The following is a 21,110-nucleotide window of genomic DNA, read 5'->3' on the forward strand; positions in this document are numbered from 1 at the left end:
AATTCATTAAAGTGCAAAAACAATAAGCAACAAGAGTAACAAAAACAAAAAGGCAAAAAAAAAAAAACCACAAAAAAACCCAAAAAAAGCCAAGGGCAAATTGCGTTAAAGCGTTGTAGGTGAAGGACGTTTCTTTTTTGCCAAACAGTAGCCAAATTATCAAATAGCATTTATGATAAAAGTGTTGATAACAAAAGAGTTGAACACTAAATGGTATAACTGCTATGGATTTTATAGTTCAGAAGTACAAACAACAGAGTTAGAGCTAGACTTCTTGGAACAGAATCTACTTTGTTCAGCTGTCTGAGTGTTTTGAAAGAAGTATTTCTATAGGAAAAAAGAGAAATTTCTCTTCCATCATTGAAAAGTAAGCCTTCTGTTTATGCCTTTCATTCACCTTGGCTTTTTAAAATTATTCTTTCAGGCATTGAATTTGTGTTCCTTTTCTTTGAAAGAATAAAAAGGAAAACAAGACTGGAATTAAGGTAATCATTAAAATGAAAAAGATGGAACCCTGAATAATGATGTTTTATAAAATGGCAAAAAAGAAATATCTGGGAAACAACATATCGCAGCAAGTTAGGAAAACACCATTTTTTCTTTATTAGTATATGAAGAAATAAAAGATGATTATTAAGAAAAACTATTATATGTTATAAATGGCAAACAGTCCTTTCCGCCTGGACATCTGGAGGCTGAAAAGCAGCCCACCTTCTGCTGTGATTTCTGCCAGGTGTTGGTAGCAAATGTCTCTCAATGAGTATAGAAAATAATGACTCCAAGGCACAGAGAACTTGCTCAGGAAGCCAATGATTTTTTGGAAATATCCAGGAAGAGTAATCTGAAGTCAAATGTCAGTAAAATAACTGTGATATGAATAATATAAAATAACTTGTAGAAATAAGACAGTGTATCAGCCAGCGTTTTCTGTGGATCTTGCTAGTAACATGTATTCTTTTTTTTTTTTTTTTTTTTTTTTTTGAGACGGAGTCTCGTGCTGTGTCACCCAGGCTGGAGTGCAGTGGCCGGATCTCAGCTCACTGCAAGCTCCGCCTCCCAGGTTCACGCCATTCTCCTGCCTCAGCCTCCGAGTAGCTGGGACTACAGGCGCCCGCCACCACGCCCGGCTAGTTTTTTGTATTTTTAGTAGAGACGGGGTTTCACCATGTTAGCCAGGATGGCCTCGATCTCCTGACCTTGTGATCCACCCGCCTCGGCCTCCCAAAGTGCTGGGATTACAGGCTTGAGCCACCGCGCCCGGCCTTTTTTTTTTTTTTTTTTTTTTTTTTTGAGGCAGAGTCTTGCTCTGTTGCCCAGGCTGGAGTGCAGTGGCGGGATCTCGTCTCACTGCAAGCTCCGCCTCCTGGGTTCATGCTATTCTCCTGCCTCAGCCTCCTGAGTAGCTGGGACTACAGGCGCCCGCCACTACGCCCGGCTAATTTTTTGTGATTTTAGTAGAGACAGGGTTTCACCGTGTTAGCCAGGATGGTCTCTATCTCCGGACCTCGTGATCCGCCCTCCTCGGCCTCCCAAAGTGCAGGGATTACAGGCGTGAGCCACCGCGCCCGGCAGTAACATGTATTCTTTTGAAAACCAAGGTATGCTTTACATAGAGGAAAACTCATTCTCCTTTTTAAAAAGTGTACAGTTCTGCAAGTTTTTTGTTTTTACTTTTTTTTTTTTTTTTTTTTTTTTTTTTTAAAGACAGGGTCTCGCTCTGCCACTCATGCTGGAGTACAGTGGTGTGATCTTGGCTCATTGCAGCCTTTACCTCCTGGGCTCAAATGATCCTCCCCCCTCAACCTCCTGAGTAGCTGGGACTACAGGCATGTGCTACCATGGCCGGCTAATTTTTTGTATTTTTGTAAAGACAGAGTTTTGCCATGTTGCCCAGGCTGATCTTGAACTCCTGGGGTCAAGGGATCTGCCTGCCTCAGCATCCCAAAGTGCTGGGACTACAGGCAGGAGCCACTGCAAGCAGCCTGCAAGTTTTTACACATGTACGCAGCCATGTTTCTCCACATCCTTATCAACACATGCCACTTTTTTTTAATAGCCAACCTAGTGGTTGTGAAGTGATATCTTGTGATTAGTTTTTACAAGTTTATTGAGACATAATTTACATACCATAAAACTTAGCCATTTTAAAGTGTATAATTCAATGGTTTTTAATATATTCAGAGTTGTGCAGGCTTCATAATTTAGGTTTAGAACTTATTAATCATCCCCAAAAGAAACCCATACCCACTGGCAGTCACTCCGCATTTCCCCCCAACCTCCCCAATCCTAGGCAACTATTAATATTAACCTATTATATGTCTCTATAGATTTGCCTGTTCTGTGCACTTCATATAAATCATATGATATGTGTCCTTTTATGACTGGCTTTTTTTCACTTAGCATAATATTTTAGAGTTTCATGTTGTAGCATGTATTGGTACTTTATTTCTTTTTACTGTGTAATATTCCATTGTATGGATATACTGTATTTTGCTTATCCATTCATCAGTTGATGGATATTTGGGTTGTTTTCACTTTTTGGTAATTATGAATAATGCTACTTTGAACATTTGTGTACAAGTGTTTGTGGACGTATGTTTTCATTTCTCTGAAGTCTATTCCTAGGAGTGGAATTGCTAGATCATATGGTAACTCTATATTTAATGTTTTGTGGAACTGCCAAACTATTTCCCAAAGTGGATGCACTGTTTTACATTCCTACCAGCAGTATGTAAGGATTCGAATTTCTATACATCCTCATCAACACTTGTTAGGTTCTGTCTTTTTTATTATACCCATCCTAGTGGGTGTAAAGTGGTATCTTGTTATGGTTTTGATTTACACTTCTTTAATCAATAATGATGTAGAGCATATTTTCTTGTGCTTTTTAGGCATCTGCGTATCTTTTTCGGTGAAATATCTGTTCAGATCTTTAAAATTAGGATACTTGAAGATGCCTGCCTTCCTATTACAGAGCTTTAAGCTTATATCTTGGATACAAGTGCTTTATCAGATATATATGATTTGCAAATATTTTCTTCCAGCCTGTGGTTTTTCTTTTCCTTTTTAATGGTGTTTCCTGAAGAGCAAAAGTTTTAATTTTGATGAAATCTAATCAATGTTCTTGCTTTCGTGGATCATGCTTTGGTATTGTATCCAAGAACTCTTTGCCTGGCTTATGGTCATACAGATTTTTTTTTTTCTGTCCTCTAGAAGTTTGATAGCTTTACCTCTTAAAACTATGATCCACTTTCAGTTAAATTTTATGTAAAATATGAGGTAAGGATCTAAGTTTATTTATTTTGGCATATGGAAATCCAATTATTCCAGCACCATTTGTTGAAAAGTCTATTCACGTATGTTCTCAGTGTATATTTCCTTATTTCAAATTGCTATATTTTATTTATGTTGCCAAGTATAATAATTTTAGGATTATATTAAACAAAGGATACAAGTGGGAAGTTTGGGATTTATGTAGTTTATAAGAGAGGTTAAAAGTATGATTTTTGGAGTTGCAGAGTCCTAGGTTAAAATCTTAGTTCTACCTATGTGATTTTGGGTAATCTTACCAGCTTTAAGCTTAACTTCTTTATCTGTGAACTGTGGATCATAATAGTACCTCCTTCATAGGCTTTGAACCTATGTATAGGGTTACTGTCAAGATTATAAAGACAAAGGGATGTGAATTGCTGGGTGTGTAGTACATACTCAATTATCAATGGTTACCACTATTATCTTTGAAAATGTGAAACCCTTGACTCTTACTCTTCATTCATGTTTTTCAATAACGAATACTGAGAGTGTATTCTTGTGATAGACATTATGACTTGTATTGAGTTAAAAATACATAATCATTTATGTAAAGTAAAGCTCAAGGAAGAGGCTATTTTGTCTCCAGATGCTTTCCTAGAGCCAGTTTTGAAAGGCTGGTGAGAATGTGAGGTGAGTGGCTGCTCAAGATAAAGTAAGTACTACTGAAGCAGGCACAATCTTGACATTGCTCCCAGGTCTGGGTTGTCCTGGTGTCCGTCAGGCTGCAGAAGTAAGACGTAGTTAGACTTGCCTGCCTCCACATGGCTGTCCAGAGGCTATGCTGATTCATTTCCAGGCTACGGCCAGGAGACTAGGGAAAGTTAAGTGGATAAATTCCTCTAGTCCTGGAATGCTGACTTGTCTGTGTCACACCCAATACTGTTGTGGCAGTTGCAGAAAGCAAGCACAACGATTAAACACTTGACAATCAGGACTGGAGAAAAACCAGGCAGATGAATGTCACTATCAAAATCTTACCTGGTGGGCCCACCAGACCATCAAGTAAGAGAATACTGCAATCCAGGTAATGGAGCCAAAGAACGTGATGGGAAAAAACTTCCTTGATGACTGAAAGACAACCAGGAAGAGTTCAGAATATTAGTGTTATCCGTTGAGACTGATCTGGAAATCCAAAGCTAAAGCCACCATTGTAGCTATTTCTCTAGCATTTCCTGCATCTTAGTAGGATTGGCGATCAAAAGGCCCTACTCATTCCTGATCAAGCTGGGACAGTAAGATTCTTCCTTGGAAATACGAAATTGATAGGAACTGAATGATCACAGTGCTGGTTCCTGAGATGGAAGTCTTGGAGAGAATGTCTGTTAGTTCCTGCTATTAGATGTTTAGATTCCCTCTGCTCTTGCCCTTTCTAAGGCCTGGATTTTTGGCCGTTCCTCAATATTAACACCATATTCTCCCTCCTCCTTTTTCTTTCTTTTGCTCCAATGTTTGTCAGAATCAGTTTCTATTGCTTGCAAACCATGAATCCTAACAATCCATATGCCAGGAAACCTATGGGATTAATTCCATTGAACAAGAAATGGGAAGGATCAGCAGGTTTAAAAATAGATTGACTCATCTTACAGTCCCACCAATTATCAAGAAAGCCACACAGAAGAAGCCACCACCACAGCTTTTATAGATTCTGGATGATGGCCATTCTCCAGGACACTGGAACCACACATGGACCAGAGTAGACAGAGGCAGAAATGCTCAATTGTACTGATTTCCACTGAGATGGCAGATCAGACATTGCTCTCAAGAATGTTTTCTCTCCTGTTCACCACCCCAAAATACATTATGTTCAATTCTGCTTCTAGAAGTAGACTTTATGCTATCCCAGGCATAAAGTGTGAGCACTTTTAAAGTTTCCTAGAAATAGCCAGAAAAATCAGACACTTGAAATGCACTGTTTCTTACCCAGCCCCACTACAGAGAAATCCAGGCTTGCACTGTAGTGGTGTTCTTTTGATGTCCTTTGTTGAAAAATTGGGGTCCTTTAAAAACACACTCAGACAGCACAATGCTGTCAGAGAGCCTCTCGCCTATTATTGCCAAACACTTTTTATTTCAAAGCTTTCCACGTTGAGAAACAATCCCACTTTTTGCTTTGATAATGCCATCCAATTTTATCTAGAGAAATGAATTTTAAAGTTGACTTGTATGAAAGCAATCTCAATTGTTTGAAGGGCTGACCTTGGGCAGTCATATAGAACACATTCTGTCATGGCTTTTGAGAGCTCCATTAAAAGGAAAAGATAAACTCATACATGGTAATCTTTTGAATATCAATAATGGTGAACACAGTCTCTATTGCTCCAAACCAGGCTTACGTTTTCTTTACTAATTTCAAGTTTTTAATATATATTTTTTGTGATCATTTGCATGGTTCTTTTAAATTTTACCCCATCCATTTCTTTAAATGACTGCTGTTTTGTGGGGCCATTTGTTAGCTGGGATGGTTGGAAGACCAAGCAGGTTTGATTAAATCGGGGAAGGGCATCAGGCCACAGTGAGTAGCCAAAACATTATCCTCAAATGCTTTTCCCTGCCCCCTTTTAGAAAAATATTTTGGACAAGGACTCAGACCCCTCCTGGGGAAAAAAAAGTAATTTTTTAAAAAGTGGAGTTGGAGACCCTCACTTTTTTTTTTTCCCCCTCGAGACAGTTTTACCGTCACCCAGGCTGGAGTGCAGTGGCATGATCTTGGCCTACTGCAACCTCTGCCTCCTGGGTTCAAGCAATTTTCCTGCCTCAGCTCCTGAGTAGCTGGGATTACAGGGACCTGCTACCACACTCCGTTAATTTTTTTTTTACTTTTAGTAAAGGCAGGGTTTCACCATGTTGGCCAGGCTGGTTTCGAAATCCTGACCTCAGCCTCCCAAAGTGCTACGATTACAGGTATGAGCCACCACACCCAGCCATTAGATCTTCATTTATGAAAGCAATTTTTTTTTTTTAAAGCTAGGACTCAGCTGGATTCTGAAGACTGAATTCCCTGAGCCAGTGCTAGGAGATCAAGTTTTCCAAGGCATTCAGCTTATTAAATTTCCCATCCTTTGCATCTGGTCACAGTCACTGTTTCAGGATCCTACGTACAATGAGAGTTTCATCTTCCATGGCTGTGCTCTGTTACAGGAAAGAGAGGAGCGCTCTTGCCATGTGGGGTCACATGTGTGATTCGAGCCCCAACCAATGCTTGATTCTGGGCAATGTATGAGGATAATGAAAACCTTTCTACATGCTTTAAGGTGTGGCATAAGTACTGGGTGTCCCAGGAGAGTCCTCATTTCATAGATTGCTCGTTTTCCAGGTTAGCTCATTTAATAAATGCATAATTATTATTTCAACTTTGTACCTCTGCCTGTTTGTTCTTTGAGATAACTTCACAAGTCAGAATCAAATCATTTGAACATATTTCTCATCTGAAAAATATAACTGAGCTACAGAAAATTCCTAGCCATAAGGTAGAAAGCGAGGTATCAGACAAGGAATTAAAGGAACTAAATTCAAATGAACATACTAGTGACAACCTCTCTAAATTAATATTTGATGCTCAACCTCTCTAATATTTGATGACAACCTCTAAATATTTGGCTCATAATTAAGAAGCCAATTAGTAATTAATGGGCATCAAAACATACCTAATGTTGCATTAGGGGCTCAATGAAAAAGGCTAAAAATAAATTTTCTTTGTGAATTTTCAGAGTCTTCATCATAAGCTAGAGGTAGCTAAAGTCTGAGAACTTACTCTGTACCCAGATCCTGAACTAGAGATAAAATTGAAACTAGGTCTGCCTGACTGTACCGCATGTGCTCCCAATATCTAGGTTATACTGACTCTTTCCTAAAGAAAAACAGGGCCAATAATGCTCAAAATATACTCCGCCATAGACATAATGATCATGATCATGATCATGATCATCATACTAGGCTCTGCTCTGAATGTCAGAAAATAAAAAAAGCATCAGGGAAGTAGAAACTAGCATTCCAGCTGTATGGCCATCTGCCTCGCCCAACCTCCCATGTTGTTCCTGCTTTGGAAGTATTCAACCTTCCATGCATCAGCAGTTGGGCTAAGTGTTTCCCAACTGTCAAACTACTTTACCATTTCCATTCTCACAACCCAGGTGATCACTTCTTCTTTCATTTTTCTTGGACCATTCTGTTTACTTGGACAGCGTGGTCTCATTCCAGACATCTCTGCTCAGTAGCAACTGTACAGTCATTTAGTTACCAGTGTCATTGGAAGGCAGAAAATAGCCCTTGGAGCCAAGGTCTAACACGACAGTTTATGGTTATAGTAATGGGGGTTTATCCTGACATCTGCTGGGATGGACCTCATACTAATCAGCAAATAAGCAAATTGCATCCATGTGCTGGCCATTTTGTTCCCATGTTGTGGTTTACTTATATAATTGACAGTGGATGCTCTCATTAGAAGCTTTTAGTACATCAGAGTGATATCGGCTTGGCTTGGAAAAAGTTGCTGTACATTAGCTGGTTGTACAAATTAGCTATATCCTTACTGATTTAAATTCAACAAATATTCACTAAGCATCTACTCTGTGTAAGGTTCTGGGACATATATTTAATGAAGATCCACCCCCAAATCCTACTGAAGATTAAAAGTATGGTCTCTGGATTAATATGACTGGTATTGAAATCTCTGCTCACAAATTAACAGCAATGTGACCTGAGACAAATTATTTAATTTCTTTAAGCTTAGGCTTCTTCATCTGTAAAATGGGAGAAAAAACAATCTAGTTGTTTTGAGGACTTAATGTACATAAAATGTCTACCAAAGTTCCTCGCACATAAGTGCTCAGATAATTATACTTGTTATTAGACAATACAGTCATGCCCTGGTATCCATGAGGGATTACTTCCACTGCCCCTGAGGATACCAAAATCTGCAGATGCCCAAATCCATTATATGAAATGGAATATTTACATATAACCTTTGTGCATCATCCCATATACTTTATTTAGTTATGAGACGGACTTTTGCTCTTGTTGCCCAGGCTGGAGTGCAACGGTGCAATCTTAGCTCGCTGCAACCTCCGCCTTGTGGGTTCAAGTGATTCTCCTACCTCAGCCTCCCGAGTAGCTGGGATTATAGGCAGGCATGTACCACCATGCCCAGCTAATTTTTTGTATTTTTAGTAGAGATGGGGTTTCTCCATGTTGGTCAGGCTGGTCTTGAACTCCTGACCTCAGGTGATAAGCCCTCTTTGGCCTCCCAAAGTGCTGGGACTACAGGTGTGAGCCACTGCACCTGGCCCCCATATATTTTAAATCAGCTCTAAATTACTTATGAGGCCTAATAAAGTGTAAATGCTATGTAAACAGTTGTTAAATTGTATTGTTTTTATCTGTATCTTTTTACTGTTTTAAAATTTTTTTTCCTGAATATTTTCAGTCTGTGATTGTTTGAATGCAGAACCTGCAGATATGAAGAATCGACTGTATTATTCTCACTTTAGTTTTTAAGAGATAAAGAAACTGATACTTGGGGAAGTGAACATGACTGTGAAGACCTGGACTAGAGTCTTGGCTTTGCCTCTTTCTAGCTGGGTGTGCTTGAATGAGTCGCCACACCTCTATGAGTCTCAATTACTTTATCCTTGTTAGACCTTGCTTGGCTCATAGTAGACACTCAATAAATACTTGATGAATGAATTAATAGAAATTGCAAACACCTAGCTGGGTTCTCAGGTTCCTTCCTAGTTCTAATGGGTCACGTTTTCGTATCTTATTAGATGCATTTTTGTTTTGCAGGAGTATCTATCCTAGTCATGAGAGAAGATAACTTTTTGAATCTTTGTTTATTTTCAATTTTCATCAGAGACTTAGTCCTCATTGAGGTTTATATTTTAGTTCTTTTACTTTGGAAACAAAGCCATTAATTTAAGAAAACTAAGTGTGAAGCCCATATTATGTGAGCTGAAATTATGCACAGTTCAACAAACACTGTCATACAATTTGCATATAAAGCAGAAATAAAAGCTAGTGGGAATACTATACACTCTGAAACTATATACATTAAAAAATCATGTTTTCCTTGTAAATACTGTCAAAGTTAAGTATGTTCATCTCCTTGGGTAAACAAAATCCATGGAAGAGGTTGCCAGGCCCTAAGGAGGAGCAAATAGGTATTAATAATTTTTCCTCTCTCTTTCCTCTCCCTATATATTTTCTCAAGAGGTCCTTGTGGAAGCACATGAGTTCTATGGGGGTTTGCAAAAATGGGCACAATACTTTCCTGCTCCTCTCATCAAGAGGTAAGGTCTGTTTTTCCACCCTTTGAATCTGGGCTGGTCTTATGACTTGCTTTGACCAATAGAATGTATTGGAAGTGACAGCGTGCAACTAGATCTCAAGAGGGCTTTGTAGCTTTCATGCTTGCTGCTCTTGGCACTTTGCCATTATGTGAATAAGTCCAGGCTAGCCTGTTTTGGGATAACAGACTATGTGGAGCAGAGACAAGCTGTTCCAGCTGCAATAGCCTGTGCCTACCAGCTCCCAGCCATTGTTAAGTGAGCACCACTAAGACCAGCAGATGAACTGTCCAGCAGAGGATAGCCCAAATTGCCAATTCACAGAATTATGGACTAAAAAAAGGTCTTGTTTTAAGTCACCAGGTTGGGGTGGTATGTTACACAGCAAAAGATAACTTATACAAGGTGAAATATAACAAAAATCTTCTAACAAAGCATGATCACTTATTGGCTTTTGTGTCAACTGGCATGGTTTCTTTTATTTGGCATATTGTATATGCAGAATACACCCATATGTCTTCCAAACCAATATGCTTTGAGAATAAACTGGGACTGTCCTGGGTAAACTGGGATGTGTGATCACCTTAAACGTGCAGTAGCTTATTGATGGTTATCTCATTATGCTTTCCTTAATCACAGAATGTCATGGCTGGCAGGGAATCTAGAAATCTTCCAACCCTTTATTCACAGAGGAGAAAAAATGGGGTCCAGAGTTGAGAAGTGTTTTTCCTAATGTATAGTTAATCAGTTGGTGGGGGAAAACCCATTACAGTCAATGTGTTAGAATGAAAATGATCTGGAGTCAGGGAACTTGGGTTCAAATCCAGCTTCTCATTAATACAGTTGTACAGTCTTGCTCCATGGTTATATGTGGCCATGTCTGGTTTCCTTTACTAAACTTAGAGTGCCTTAACAATAGAAATTGTAAATTTTGTGTCTCTATATCTCTTTTTAAAAAAATATACTTTAAGTTCTTGGGTACATGTGCAGAGTGTGCAGCTTTGTTACATAGGTATACACATACCATGGTGGTTTGCTGCACCCATCAACCCGTCACCTACATTAGGTATTTCTCCTAATACTATCCCTCCCCTAGCCCCCCACCCCATGACAGGCCCCAGTGTGTGATGATCCCCTCCCTGAGTCCATGTTATCTCATTGTTCCACTCCCACTTATGAGTGAGAATATGCGGTGTTTGGTTTTCTGTTCCTGTGTTAGTTTGCTGAGAATGATAGTTTCCAGCTTCATCCATGTCCCTGCAACGGATATGAACGCATCCTTTTTCTGTGGCTGCATAGTATTCCATGGTGTATATGTGCCATATTTTCTTTATCCAGTCTATCATTGATGGACATTTGGTTTGGTTCCAAGTCTTTGCTATTGTGAATAGTGCCACAATAAACATACGTGTGCATGTGTCTTTATAGTAGATTGATTTATAATGCTTTGGGTATATACCCAGTAATGAGATTGCTGGGTCAAATGGTATTTCTAGTTCTAGATCCTTGAGGAATCACCACACTGTCTTCCATAATGGTTGAAGTAATTTACACTCCCACCAACAGTGTAAAAGTGTTCCTATTTCTCCACATCCTCCCCAGCATCTGTTGTTTCCTGACTTTTGAATGATCACCATTCTAACTGGTATGAGATGATATCTCATTGTGGTTTTGATTTGCATTTCTCTAATGACCAGTGATGATGAGCTTTTTTTCATGTTTGTTGGCTGCATAAATGTTGTCTTTTGAGAAGTGTCTATTCATATCCTTCACCTACTTTTTGATGGGGTTGTTTTTTCTTGTAAATTTGTTTAAGTTTGTAGATTCCAGATCTTAGCCCGTTGTTAGATGGATAGATTGCAAAATTTTTCTCCCATTCTGTAGGTTTCCTGTTCACTCTGATGGTAGTTTTATTTTAATTTTCCTGTGCAGAAGCTCTTTAGTTTAATTAGATCCCATCTGTTTATTTTGGCTTTTGTTGCCATTGCTTTTGGTGTTTTAGTCATGAAGTCTTTGCCAGTGCCTATGTCCAGAATGGTATTGCCTAGGTTTTCTTCTAAGATTTTTATGGTTTTAGGTTTTATGGTTGAGTCTTTAATCCATCTTCAGTTAATTTTTGTACAAGGTGTAAGGAAAGGGTCCAGTTTAAGTTTTCTGCATATGGCTAGGCAATTTTCCCAACACCATTGATTAAATAGGGAATCCTTTCCCCATTGCTTGTTTTTGTTAGATTTATTAAAGATCAGATGGTTGTAGATGTGTGGGGCTATTTCTGAGGCCTCTGTTCTGTTCCATTGGTCTATATATCTATTTTGGTACCAGTACCATACTGTTTTGGTTAATGTAGCCTTCTAGTATAGTTTGAAGTCAGGTAGCATAAGGCCTCCAGCTTTGTTCTTTTTGCTTAGGATTGTCTTGGCTATACAGGCTCTTTTTTGGTTCCATATGAAGTTTAAAGTAGTTTTTTCCAATTCTGTGAAGAAAGTCAATGGTAGCTGGATGGGGATAGCATTGAATCTATAAATTACTTTGGGCAGTATAGCCATTTTCATGATATTGATTCTTCCTATCCATGAGCATGGCATGTTTTTCCATTTATTTGTGTCCTCTTATTTCCTTTTGTAGTGGTTTGTAGTTCTCCTTGAAGAGGTCCTTCACATCCCTTGTAAGTTGTATTCCTAGGCATTTTATTCTCTTTGTAGCAGTTGTGAATGAGAGTTCACTCATGATTTGGCTCTCTGTTATTGGTGTATACGAATGCTTGTGGTTTTTGCACATTGATATGGTATCCTGAGACTGCTGAAGTTGCTTATCAGCTTAAGGAGATTTTGGGCTGGGACATTTGGATTTCTAAATATACAATAATGTAATCTGCAAACAGAGACAATTTGACTTCCTCTTTTCCTAATTGAGTACCCTTTGCTTCTTTCTCTTGACTGATTGCCCTGGCCAGAACTTCCAGTACTATGTTGAATAGGAGTGATGAGAGAGGGCATCCTTGTCTTGTGCTGGTTTTCAAAGGGAATGTTTCCAGTTCTTGCCCATTCAGTATGATATTGGCTTGGGTTTGTCATAAATAGCTCTTATTATTTTAAGATACATTCCATCAATACCTAGTTTGAGAGTTTTTAGCATGAAGGGGTGTTGAATTTTGTCGAAGGCCTTTTCTGCATCTATTGAGATAATCATGTGGTTTTTATCATTGGTTCTGTTTATGTGATGGATTATATTTATTGATTTGCGTATGTTGAGCCAGCCTTGCATCCCAGGGATGAAGCCCACTTGATCATGGTGCATAAGCTTTTCGATGTGCTGCTGGATTTGGTTTGCCAGTATTTTATTGAGGATTTTTGCATCAATGTTCATCAGGGATATTGGCCTGAAATTTTCTTTTTTGTTCTGTCTCTGCCAGGTTTTGGTATCAGGATGATACTGGCCTTGTAAAAAGAGTTAGGGCAGATTCCCTCTTTTTCTATTGTTTGGAATAGTTTCAGAAGGAGTGGTACCAGCTTCTCTTTGTACCTCTGGTAGAATTTGGCTGTGAATCCATCTGGTCCTGGACTTTTTTTGGTTGGTAGGCTATTAATTACTGCCTCAATTTCAGAACTTGTTATTGGTCTATTCAGGGATTCAACTTCTTCCTGGGTTAGTCTTGGGAGGGTGTATGTGTCCAGGATTTTATCCATTTCTTCTAGATTTTCTAGTTTATTCGCATAGAGGTGTTTATAGTATTCTCTGATGGTAGTTAGTATTTCCTTGGGGATTGGTGGTGATATCCCCCTTATCATTTTTTATTGTACTCATTTGATTCTTCTCTCTTTTCTTCTTTATTAATCTGGCTAGCAGTCTATCAATTTTGTTGACCTTTTGAAAAAAACAGCTCCTGGATTCATGGATTTTTTTTTTTTTTTTTGAAGAGTTTTTCATGTCTCTATCTCCTTCAGTTCTGCTCTGATCTTAGTTTTGTCTTCTGCTAGCTTTTGAATTTGTTTGCTCTTGCTTTTCTAGTTCTTTTAATTTTGATATTAGAGTGTCAATTTTAGATCTTTTCTGCTTTCTCCTGTGGGCATTTAGTGTTATAAATTTCCCTCTACACAGTGCTTTAAATGTGTCCCAGAGATTCTGGTATGTTGTGTCTTTGTTCTCATTGATTTCAAAGAACATCTTTATTTCTGTCTTCATTTCGTTATTTACCCAGTAGTCATTCAGGAGCAAGTTGTTCAGTTGCCATGTAGTTGTGCAGTTTTGAGTGAGTTTCTTAATCCTCAGTTCTAGTTTGATTGCACTGTGGTCTGAGAGACTGACTGTTATGATTTCCATTCTTTTGCATTTGCTGAGTGTTTTACTTCCAACTATGTGGTCAATTTTAGAATAAGTGAGATGAGGTGCTGAGAAGAATGTATATTCTGCTGATTTGGGGTGGAGAGTTCTGTAGATGTTTATTAGGTTCACTTGGTCTAGAACTGAGTTCAAGTCCTGAAATATCCTTGTTAATTTTCTGTCTTGATCTGTATAATATTGACAGTGGGGTATTAAATCTCCCATTATTATTGTTTGGGAGTGTAAGTCTCTTTGTAGGTCTCTAAGAGCTTGCTTTATGAACCTGCATGCTCCTGTACTGGGTGCATATATATTTAGGATAGTTAACTCTTCTTGTTGCATTGTTCCCTTTACCATTATGTAATTCCCTTCTTTGTCTCTTTTGGTCTTTGTTGGTTTAAAGTCTGTTTTGTCAGAGACTAGGATTGCAACCCCTGCTTTTTGTTTGTTTGTTTTCTGTTTGCTTGGTAAATATTCCTCCGTCTCTTTATTTTAAGCCTTTGTTTGTCTTTGCATGTGAGATAGGTCTCCTGAATACAGCACACTGATGGGTCTTGACTCTTTATCCAATTTGCCAGTCTGTGTCTTTTAATTAGGGCATTTATCACATTTACATTTAAGATTAATATTATTATGTTTGAATTTGATCCTGTCATTATGATGCTAGCTAGTTATTTTGCCTATTAGTTGATGCAGTTTCTTCGTAGTGTCGATGTTCTTTACAATTTGGTATGTTTTTGCAGTGGCTGGTTCCAGTTGTTCCTTTCCATGTTTAGTGCTTCCTTCAGGAGCTCCTGTAAGACAGGCCTGGTGGTGACAAAAATCTCTCAGCATTTGCTTGTCTGTAAAGTGGAGATTTTATTTCTCCTTTGCTTATGAAACTTAGTTTGCCTGGAAATGAAATTCTGGCTTGAAAATTCTTTAAGAATGTTGAATATTGGCCCCCACTCTCTCTAGCTTGTAAGGTTTCTGCAGAGAGATCTGTTGTTATTCTGATGAGCTTCCCTTTGTGGGTAACCTGACCTTTCTCTCTGGCTGCCCTTAACATTTTTTCCTTCGTTTCAACCTTGGTGAATCTGATGATTATATACCTTGGGGTTGCTCTTCTCAAGGGGTATCTTTATGGTGTTCTCTGTATTTCCTGAATTTGAATATTGGCCTATCTTGCTAGGTTGGGGAAGTTCTCCTGGATAATATCCTGAAAAATGTTTTCCAGCTTGATTCCATTCTCTCCATCACTTTCAGGTATACCAATCAAACGTGGATTTGATCTTTTCACATAGTCCCATATTTCTTGGAGGCTTTGTTCGATCCTTTTCATTCTTGTTTTCTCTAATCTTGTCTTCTCACTTTATTTCATTAAGTTGATCTTCACTCTCTGATATCCTTTCTTCTGCTTGATCGATTCGGCTATTGATAGTTGTGTATGCTTCACAGAGTTCTTGTGCTGTGTTTTTCAGCTCCATCAGGTCATTTATGTTCTTCTCTAAACTGGTTATTCTAGTTAGCAATTTGTCTAACCTTTTTTCAAGGTTCTTAGCTTCCTTGCATTGGGTTAGAACATGCTCCTTTAGCTTGGAGGAGTTTGTTATTACCCACCTTCTGAAGCCTACTTCTGTCAATTCATCAAACTCATTCTCCGTCCATTTTTGTTCCACTGCTGGCGAGGAGTTGTGATTCTTTAGAGGAGAAGATGCATTCAGGTTTTTGGAATTTTCAGCCTTTTTGCTTTCTCCCCATCTTTGTGAATTTATCTACCTTCAGTCTTTGTAGTTGGTGACCTTCGGATGGGGTCTGAGTGGACGTGCTATCCTTTGTGTTTTTTAGTTTGCCTTTTTTTTGTTGTTTTGAGACAGTCTTGCTCTGTTGCCCAGGCTGGAGTGCAGTGGCACGATCTCGGCTCACTGCAAGTTCTGCCTCCCGGGTTCACACCATTCTCCTGCCTCAGTCTCCCGAGTAGCTGGGACTACAAGTACCCGCCACCATGCCTGGCTAATTTTTTGTATTTTTAGTAGAGACGGAGTTTTACCATGTTAGCTAGGATGGTCTCAATATCTTGACCTCGTGATCTGCCTGCCTTGGCCTCCCAAAGTGGTGGGATTACAAGTGTGAGTCACCGTGCCTGGCTCAGTTTTCCTTCTAACAGGCCCCTCTGCTGCAGGTCTGCTGGAGTTTGCTGGAGGTCTACTCCTGACCCTGTTTGCCTGGGTATCACCAGTGGAGGCTGCAGAACAGCAAAGATTGCTGCCTGTTCTTTTCTCTGGAAACTTCATCGCATAGGGGCACCTGCCAGATGCCAGCCAGAGCCCTCCTGTATGAGGTATCTGTTGGCACCTACTGGGAGGTGTCTCCCAGTCAGGATACACGGGGGTCAGGGACCCACTTGAGGAGGCAGTCTGACCCTTAGCAGAGCTTGAATGCTGTGCTGGGAGATCTGCTGCTCTCTTCAGAGCCAGCAGGCAGGGATGTGTAAGTCTGCTGAAGCTGCACCCACAGGCGCCCCTTCCCCCAGGTGCTCTGTCTCAGGGAGATGGGGGTTTTATCTATATGTCCCTGACTGGGGCTGCTGCCTTTTTTTCAGAGATGCCCTTCCCAGAGAGGAGGAATCTATAGAAGCAGTCTGGCCACAGAGACCTTGCTGAGCTGCAGTGTGCTCTGCCCAGTTTGAACTTCCCAGTGGCTTTGTTTACACTGTGTTGGTAAAACTGCCTACTCAAGCCTCAGCAATGGTGGACATCACTTCCCCACCAAGCTCAAGCATCCCAGGTCGACCTCAGACTATTATGCTGGCAGCAAGAATTTCAAGTCAGTGGATCTTAGCTTGCTGGGCTCCGTGGGGGTGGGACCCATTGAGCCAGACCACTTTGCTCCCTGGCTTCATTCCTCTTTCCAGGAGAATGAACGCTTCTGTCTCACTGGTGTCTAGGCACCACTGGGGTATGGAAAAAAAACACTCCTGCAGCTAGCTCAGTGTCTGCCTGAATGACTGCCCAGTTTTGTGCTTGAAACCCAGGGCCCTGGTAACAAAGGCACCGGAGGGAATCTTCTGGTCTGTGAGTTGCAAAGACTGTGGGAAAAGCACAGTGTCTGGGCCGGAGTGCACTGTTCCTCATGGCACAGTCCCTCCACAGCTTCGCTTGTGTAGGGGAGAGAATTTCCTGACCCCTTGCACTTCCCAGGTGAGGTGACGTCCCACACCCCACCTTAGTTGGAAATGCAGAAATCACCTGCCTTCTGTGTTGATCTCGCTGGGAGCTGCATACTGGAGCTGTTCCTATTTTGCCATCTTGCCAGCAATCCTGTCTTTATATCTCTTAAACACTGGCTAAGGCCCAGTATTTGGCACATAATAGGTGCTCAATAAATATTTGAGAAGGCAGTTGAAAAAAACCAAAGTGTTCTTCATAAAAGTCTTATTTCTGCTTGGAACAGCAGAGATTATACTCAGAAAAAGAAAAGAAATCCAGTCCATTCCAGGGCTGGCACTTGGGGGAGCAATGAGGTAAAGCCCCGCTGGCTACCCTGCTCATTCTGCAGGGGCTGGGACTCAGAGGGGGAATGCACAGGGAGCAGAGGACTGGGGACAGCTCTGTTTTCTTGCTCTGTGCCTCGGGATTGTGGCATCAGCCAGAGCAGTTGTCATGACCCAGGTAACGACTGCCTTGATTGATTTTTGTTGGTTTTCCAAAAGTTACCAGTTGGGAGCTTTTGATCTTCTCTAAAAGCTGCTTTGACCTTTCAACTCAGATTATCAAGAGGATAAACACTTTGCCAGCCCTTTCTCTGAGTTCCTCCCACCCGTGAGAGTCAAGGGCCTTGACTTACTGGCATCTTCCTCCCATTCCTGCACATCTTCCTGAGTGCCTCAATGGTTGTATGCAAACATCCTCTCATCAACCAATCTGCTCACTCTGCTGGGGGCCACACCACATGAAGCCCTTTTTGGGAATTTAGAAAACTGTATCTGTCTCCCTGATTTTCCTCCCTAGGGCCAAACAAAAGCATTGGACTAAACAGCAGAGCAATGGGGGCGGGGGGGGGGGGGGAGAGAGAGAGAGAGACACTAGAGACAATGCATGCATATCTTAGAAATGTCAATGTGGTGTGAGCCAAGAAAAATCAAACACATTCAACTGTTTGGTTGTGGGTTTTCAGGAAGCCAGGCCTTTGCATAGTGCAGATGCTATACAATGGTATGTTGAATAAAGAAACTTAAATATTGCTTTAAGTGAGCCACACCTGTGTCATGTATCCTTTACCAGGAAACCTATACTGTTGGGAGTCCCTACAAGATGTCCTTTCTTGTTGTATACTTGACAAGACATGGCTCTCCACTAGGCTGTATTATTTAAGGGCCAGGCTAATGGGATGGGGTTTTTCTTCTGTCTTTTTCAAATGAAGGAGCTCTTGAAGACTTAATGATAAATTATGCTGAAAGTTATCAAAATATTCTATTCCAAGTGCTTTTAGAAATGATTTTTTTTTTAAATGATTTTTTTTTCTACTTTCTGGCATCACTAAATATGAAGCAAAGCCAAAGCCATGTGGTCACATAGACCTGGGTCTGGATCTCAGCCCTACTTTCTAGGAAATGACCAGGTATAAATTAGCTAATTTCTTTCTTTTTTTTTTTTTTTGAGATGGAGTCTCGCTCTGTTGCCCAGACTGGAGTGCAGTGGCCGGATCTCAGCTCACTGCAAGCTCCGCCTCCCGGGTTCACGCCATTCTCCTGCCTCAGCCTCCGGAGTAGCTGGGACTACAGGCGCCCGCCACCTCGCCCGGCTAGTTTTTTGTATTTTTAGTAGAGACGGGGTTTCACCGTGTTAGCCAGGATGGTCTCGATCTCCTGACCTCGTGATCCACCCGTCTCAGCCTCCCAAAGTGCTGGGATTACAGGCTTGAGCCACCGCGCCCGGCCAAATTAGCTAATTTCTTTGTGCCTAAGTTTTTCTATTTATGCCAACAATATACATATTCCTACCCTAGACGTTTCCTGAAATTACATAATATAGTTTACTGTGGGCCAATAACTCAAGGCCCTCGGCTCTCAGGGTTGGGAAGTACTTTTAGAATAAAGGTGGGCAAAATGTTCATCCTCTTGCCAATCTGAATTGAAAGATCCAGAAGGTATTAAAGAAGATCAAAGCCTCCTGATTGGCAGCTGCTGGCAAACCAACAGGAATCAATCAAGGCAGTTGTTACCTGGCTTATGACAACTGCCCTGGCTGATGCACAGAACAAGAAAGTGGAGCTGTCCACAATGCTCTCCTCCCTGTGCAGTCCCCCTTTGAGAGCCAGTCCCTGAAGCATGGGCAGAGTAGCTGCTGGGGCTTCTCTCATTGCTTCCCACAAGGGCCAGCCCTGGGATGGACTGGATTTCTGAGTATACTGTGCGCTGTTCCAAGCAGAAACGAGACTCTCACGGGGAACACTTAGTACAGAATCTGATGCATATTAGGTATACAGTTTTGTTGAATGAGTTTGTATGTGTGGTGCTATACTAAGTAGAGCTGTTTCTCCTTCTCTCATTAGTTCTTTCACCTCTGGGGCTAATGGCCCAAGAACTCACTTCAACAATAGTGGGTGGGGGTATACTCTTGATATGGTCTACACTCAGAGTGTACTTGGCTGATGTTGTGTTCGGAGCACCCAGTACATGATAATGGTAGATAATAAAATCGATTAAAGTAATGATAGTAACATGAGAGAGAACATCAGACATGTAGGCATTTATATTACATAAATGCATCTCTTTACATTTTTTGAATTAATTAATAATGTTCATAGTCACAAGAATGCTCAAGAAAATGTGAGTAACCTTCCTGCCTCAGACCTTCAGTTGCCGTTCTCACCTTCTCAGAGACAATCACTGTGGTGGTTTTAAAACACAGTTGCAAATTCTTTGACACTCTTCCCAACAGGAGAGTGATATGCTACATGACACTGATGTATTCTACGTAAACTTTTTGTCTCCTTCCCCTTTAATCAAGACACACTTATGACTGCTTTGGTCAGTAGGGCATAGCAGAAGTGAATCTATGTAACTTCTGGGACTGAATCATCATAGACCATGCAGCTTCTGCCTTCTGTCACTGCAACACTCACTCTTGGAGTCCTGACTCACCTCTTACATAAAACATTTCACTATCCTGAGGCCATCATGCTGTGAGGAAGCCCAAGTCACATGAAGAGGCCATGTTTAGGCATTCCAGTAGACAGTCCCAGCTGAGCCTAGTCTTTGAATAATTTCTGCCCAGGTGCCAGAAACGACAAAGAAGCCTCCAGATGATTGTAGCCCCAAGATGAGATACACGTAACCCTTCAAGTCTTCCTACTCAGGCCACAGACATTATGGAGCAGAGACAAGCCATCCACAATGTGTCCTATTCAAATTCCTGATCGACAGGATCCAAGGGCAGACTAAAATGATGGTTGTTTCACACCACTAAGTTTTGGGGTAGTTTGTTATGCAGATTTGATAACTTGAACAATCAGTATGATTGTGTGTCTGCTGAGAGAAATTTGTGTCTTCTTATATGTCACTTTCTCTTTTTCCTTAAACTTAAATTTTTTTTGTTACATAATAGTTGTACCTATTTTTGCGGTACATGTGAAATTTTGATACAAGTGTATTTCCTTTTTCCTTTTAACACAAACTGAAGCAGACTATGCACCCTGTTATGTACCATACGTTTTACAAGGAAACTATTTTAAAAATGCTTTACTTACAGGTTTGCGAACATCAGGTAAGGTAATCCAGAGAGGAAACACTATGGGGAAAACGATCAGAAATGTGACTTGCTTGCGGGTTTCAGAAGGCCAGGCAAGGCTAAGAGGCTGGTCCTCCTCATCATCAGCTGTCTCTGTGGTCTGTGGCAGAAAAAGAGGTAAAATTAAACAAACAAAAATGTTAAATGTACATAGGCACAACAGCAGGAGCACAGAACAAGGGGAAAACTCCATGTCTTATCAGGAGTTTTCTGGACTCGTTCCAGTAGTAGCTTCATATGTGTGTTTTTGAGGTTTGTAAGAAAACCTCATTTGTCACAGTCTGAGTCCTAGGAACAAATAATACATTGCCCAGTCATGAGCATGTAAGAATTTTCTTTTCTCTCTTGAATGCTCTTCAGCTTCTCATGTTCATCAACCGATTATTCAACTGGAGTGGGCTTACAAGTACAATTCACGAGCTTCTTA

General features: G+C 40.5%; 1 protein-coding gene across 4 annotated transcripts in view; it reads right to left on the reverse strand.

The window, feature by feature from the left end:
- LOC100998003 (sodium/potassium/calcium exchanger 2) overlaps window positions 1-21,110 on the reverse strand; it is an 89,328-nt gene that overhangs the window by 17,040 nt on the left and 51,178 nt on the right. For 3 of the 4 annotated variants that reach the window (XM_031661472.1, XM_031661469.1, XM_031661471.1), the window contains exons 4-5: window positions 20,643-20,783; window positions 4,291-4,380 (exon numbers count right to left, since the gene is read on the reverse strand). In XM_031661472.1, the coding sequence (XP_031517332.1) occupies window positions 4,291-4,380; window positions 20,643-20,783 (231 nt within the window). The remainder of the gene's footprint in view (window positions 1-4,290; window positions 4,381-20,642; window positions 20,784-21,110) is intronic. The other variant, XM_031661470.1, reaches the window with a different exon arrangement.

This window comes from Papio anubis, unplaced genomic scaffold (assembly GCF_008728515.1).
Source record: "Papio anubis isolate 15944 unplaced genomic scaffold, Panubis1.0 scaffold170, whole genome shotgun sequence".
Taxonomy (NCBI): Eukaryota; Metazoa; Chordata; class Mammalia; order Primates; family Cercopithecidae; genus Papio; species Papio anubis.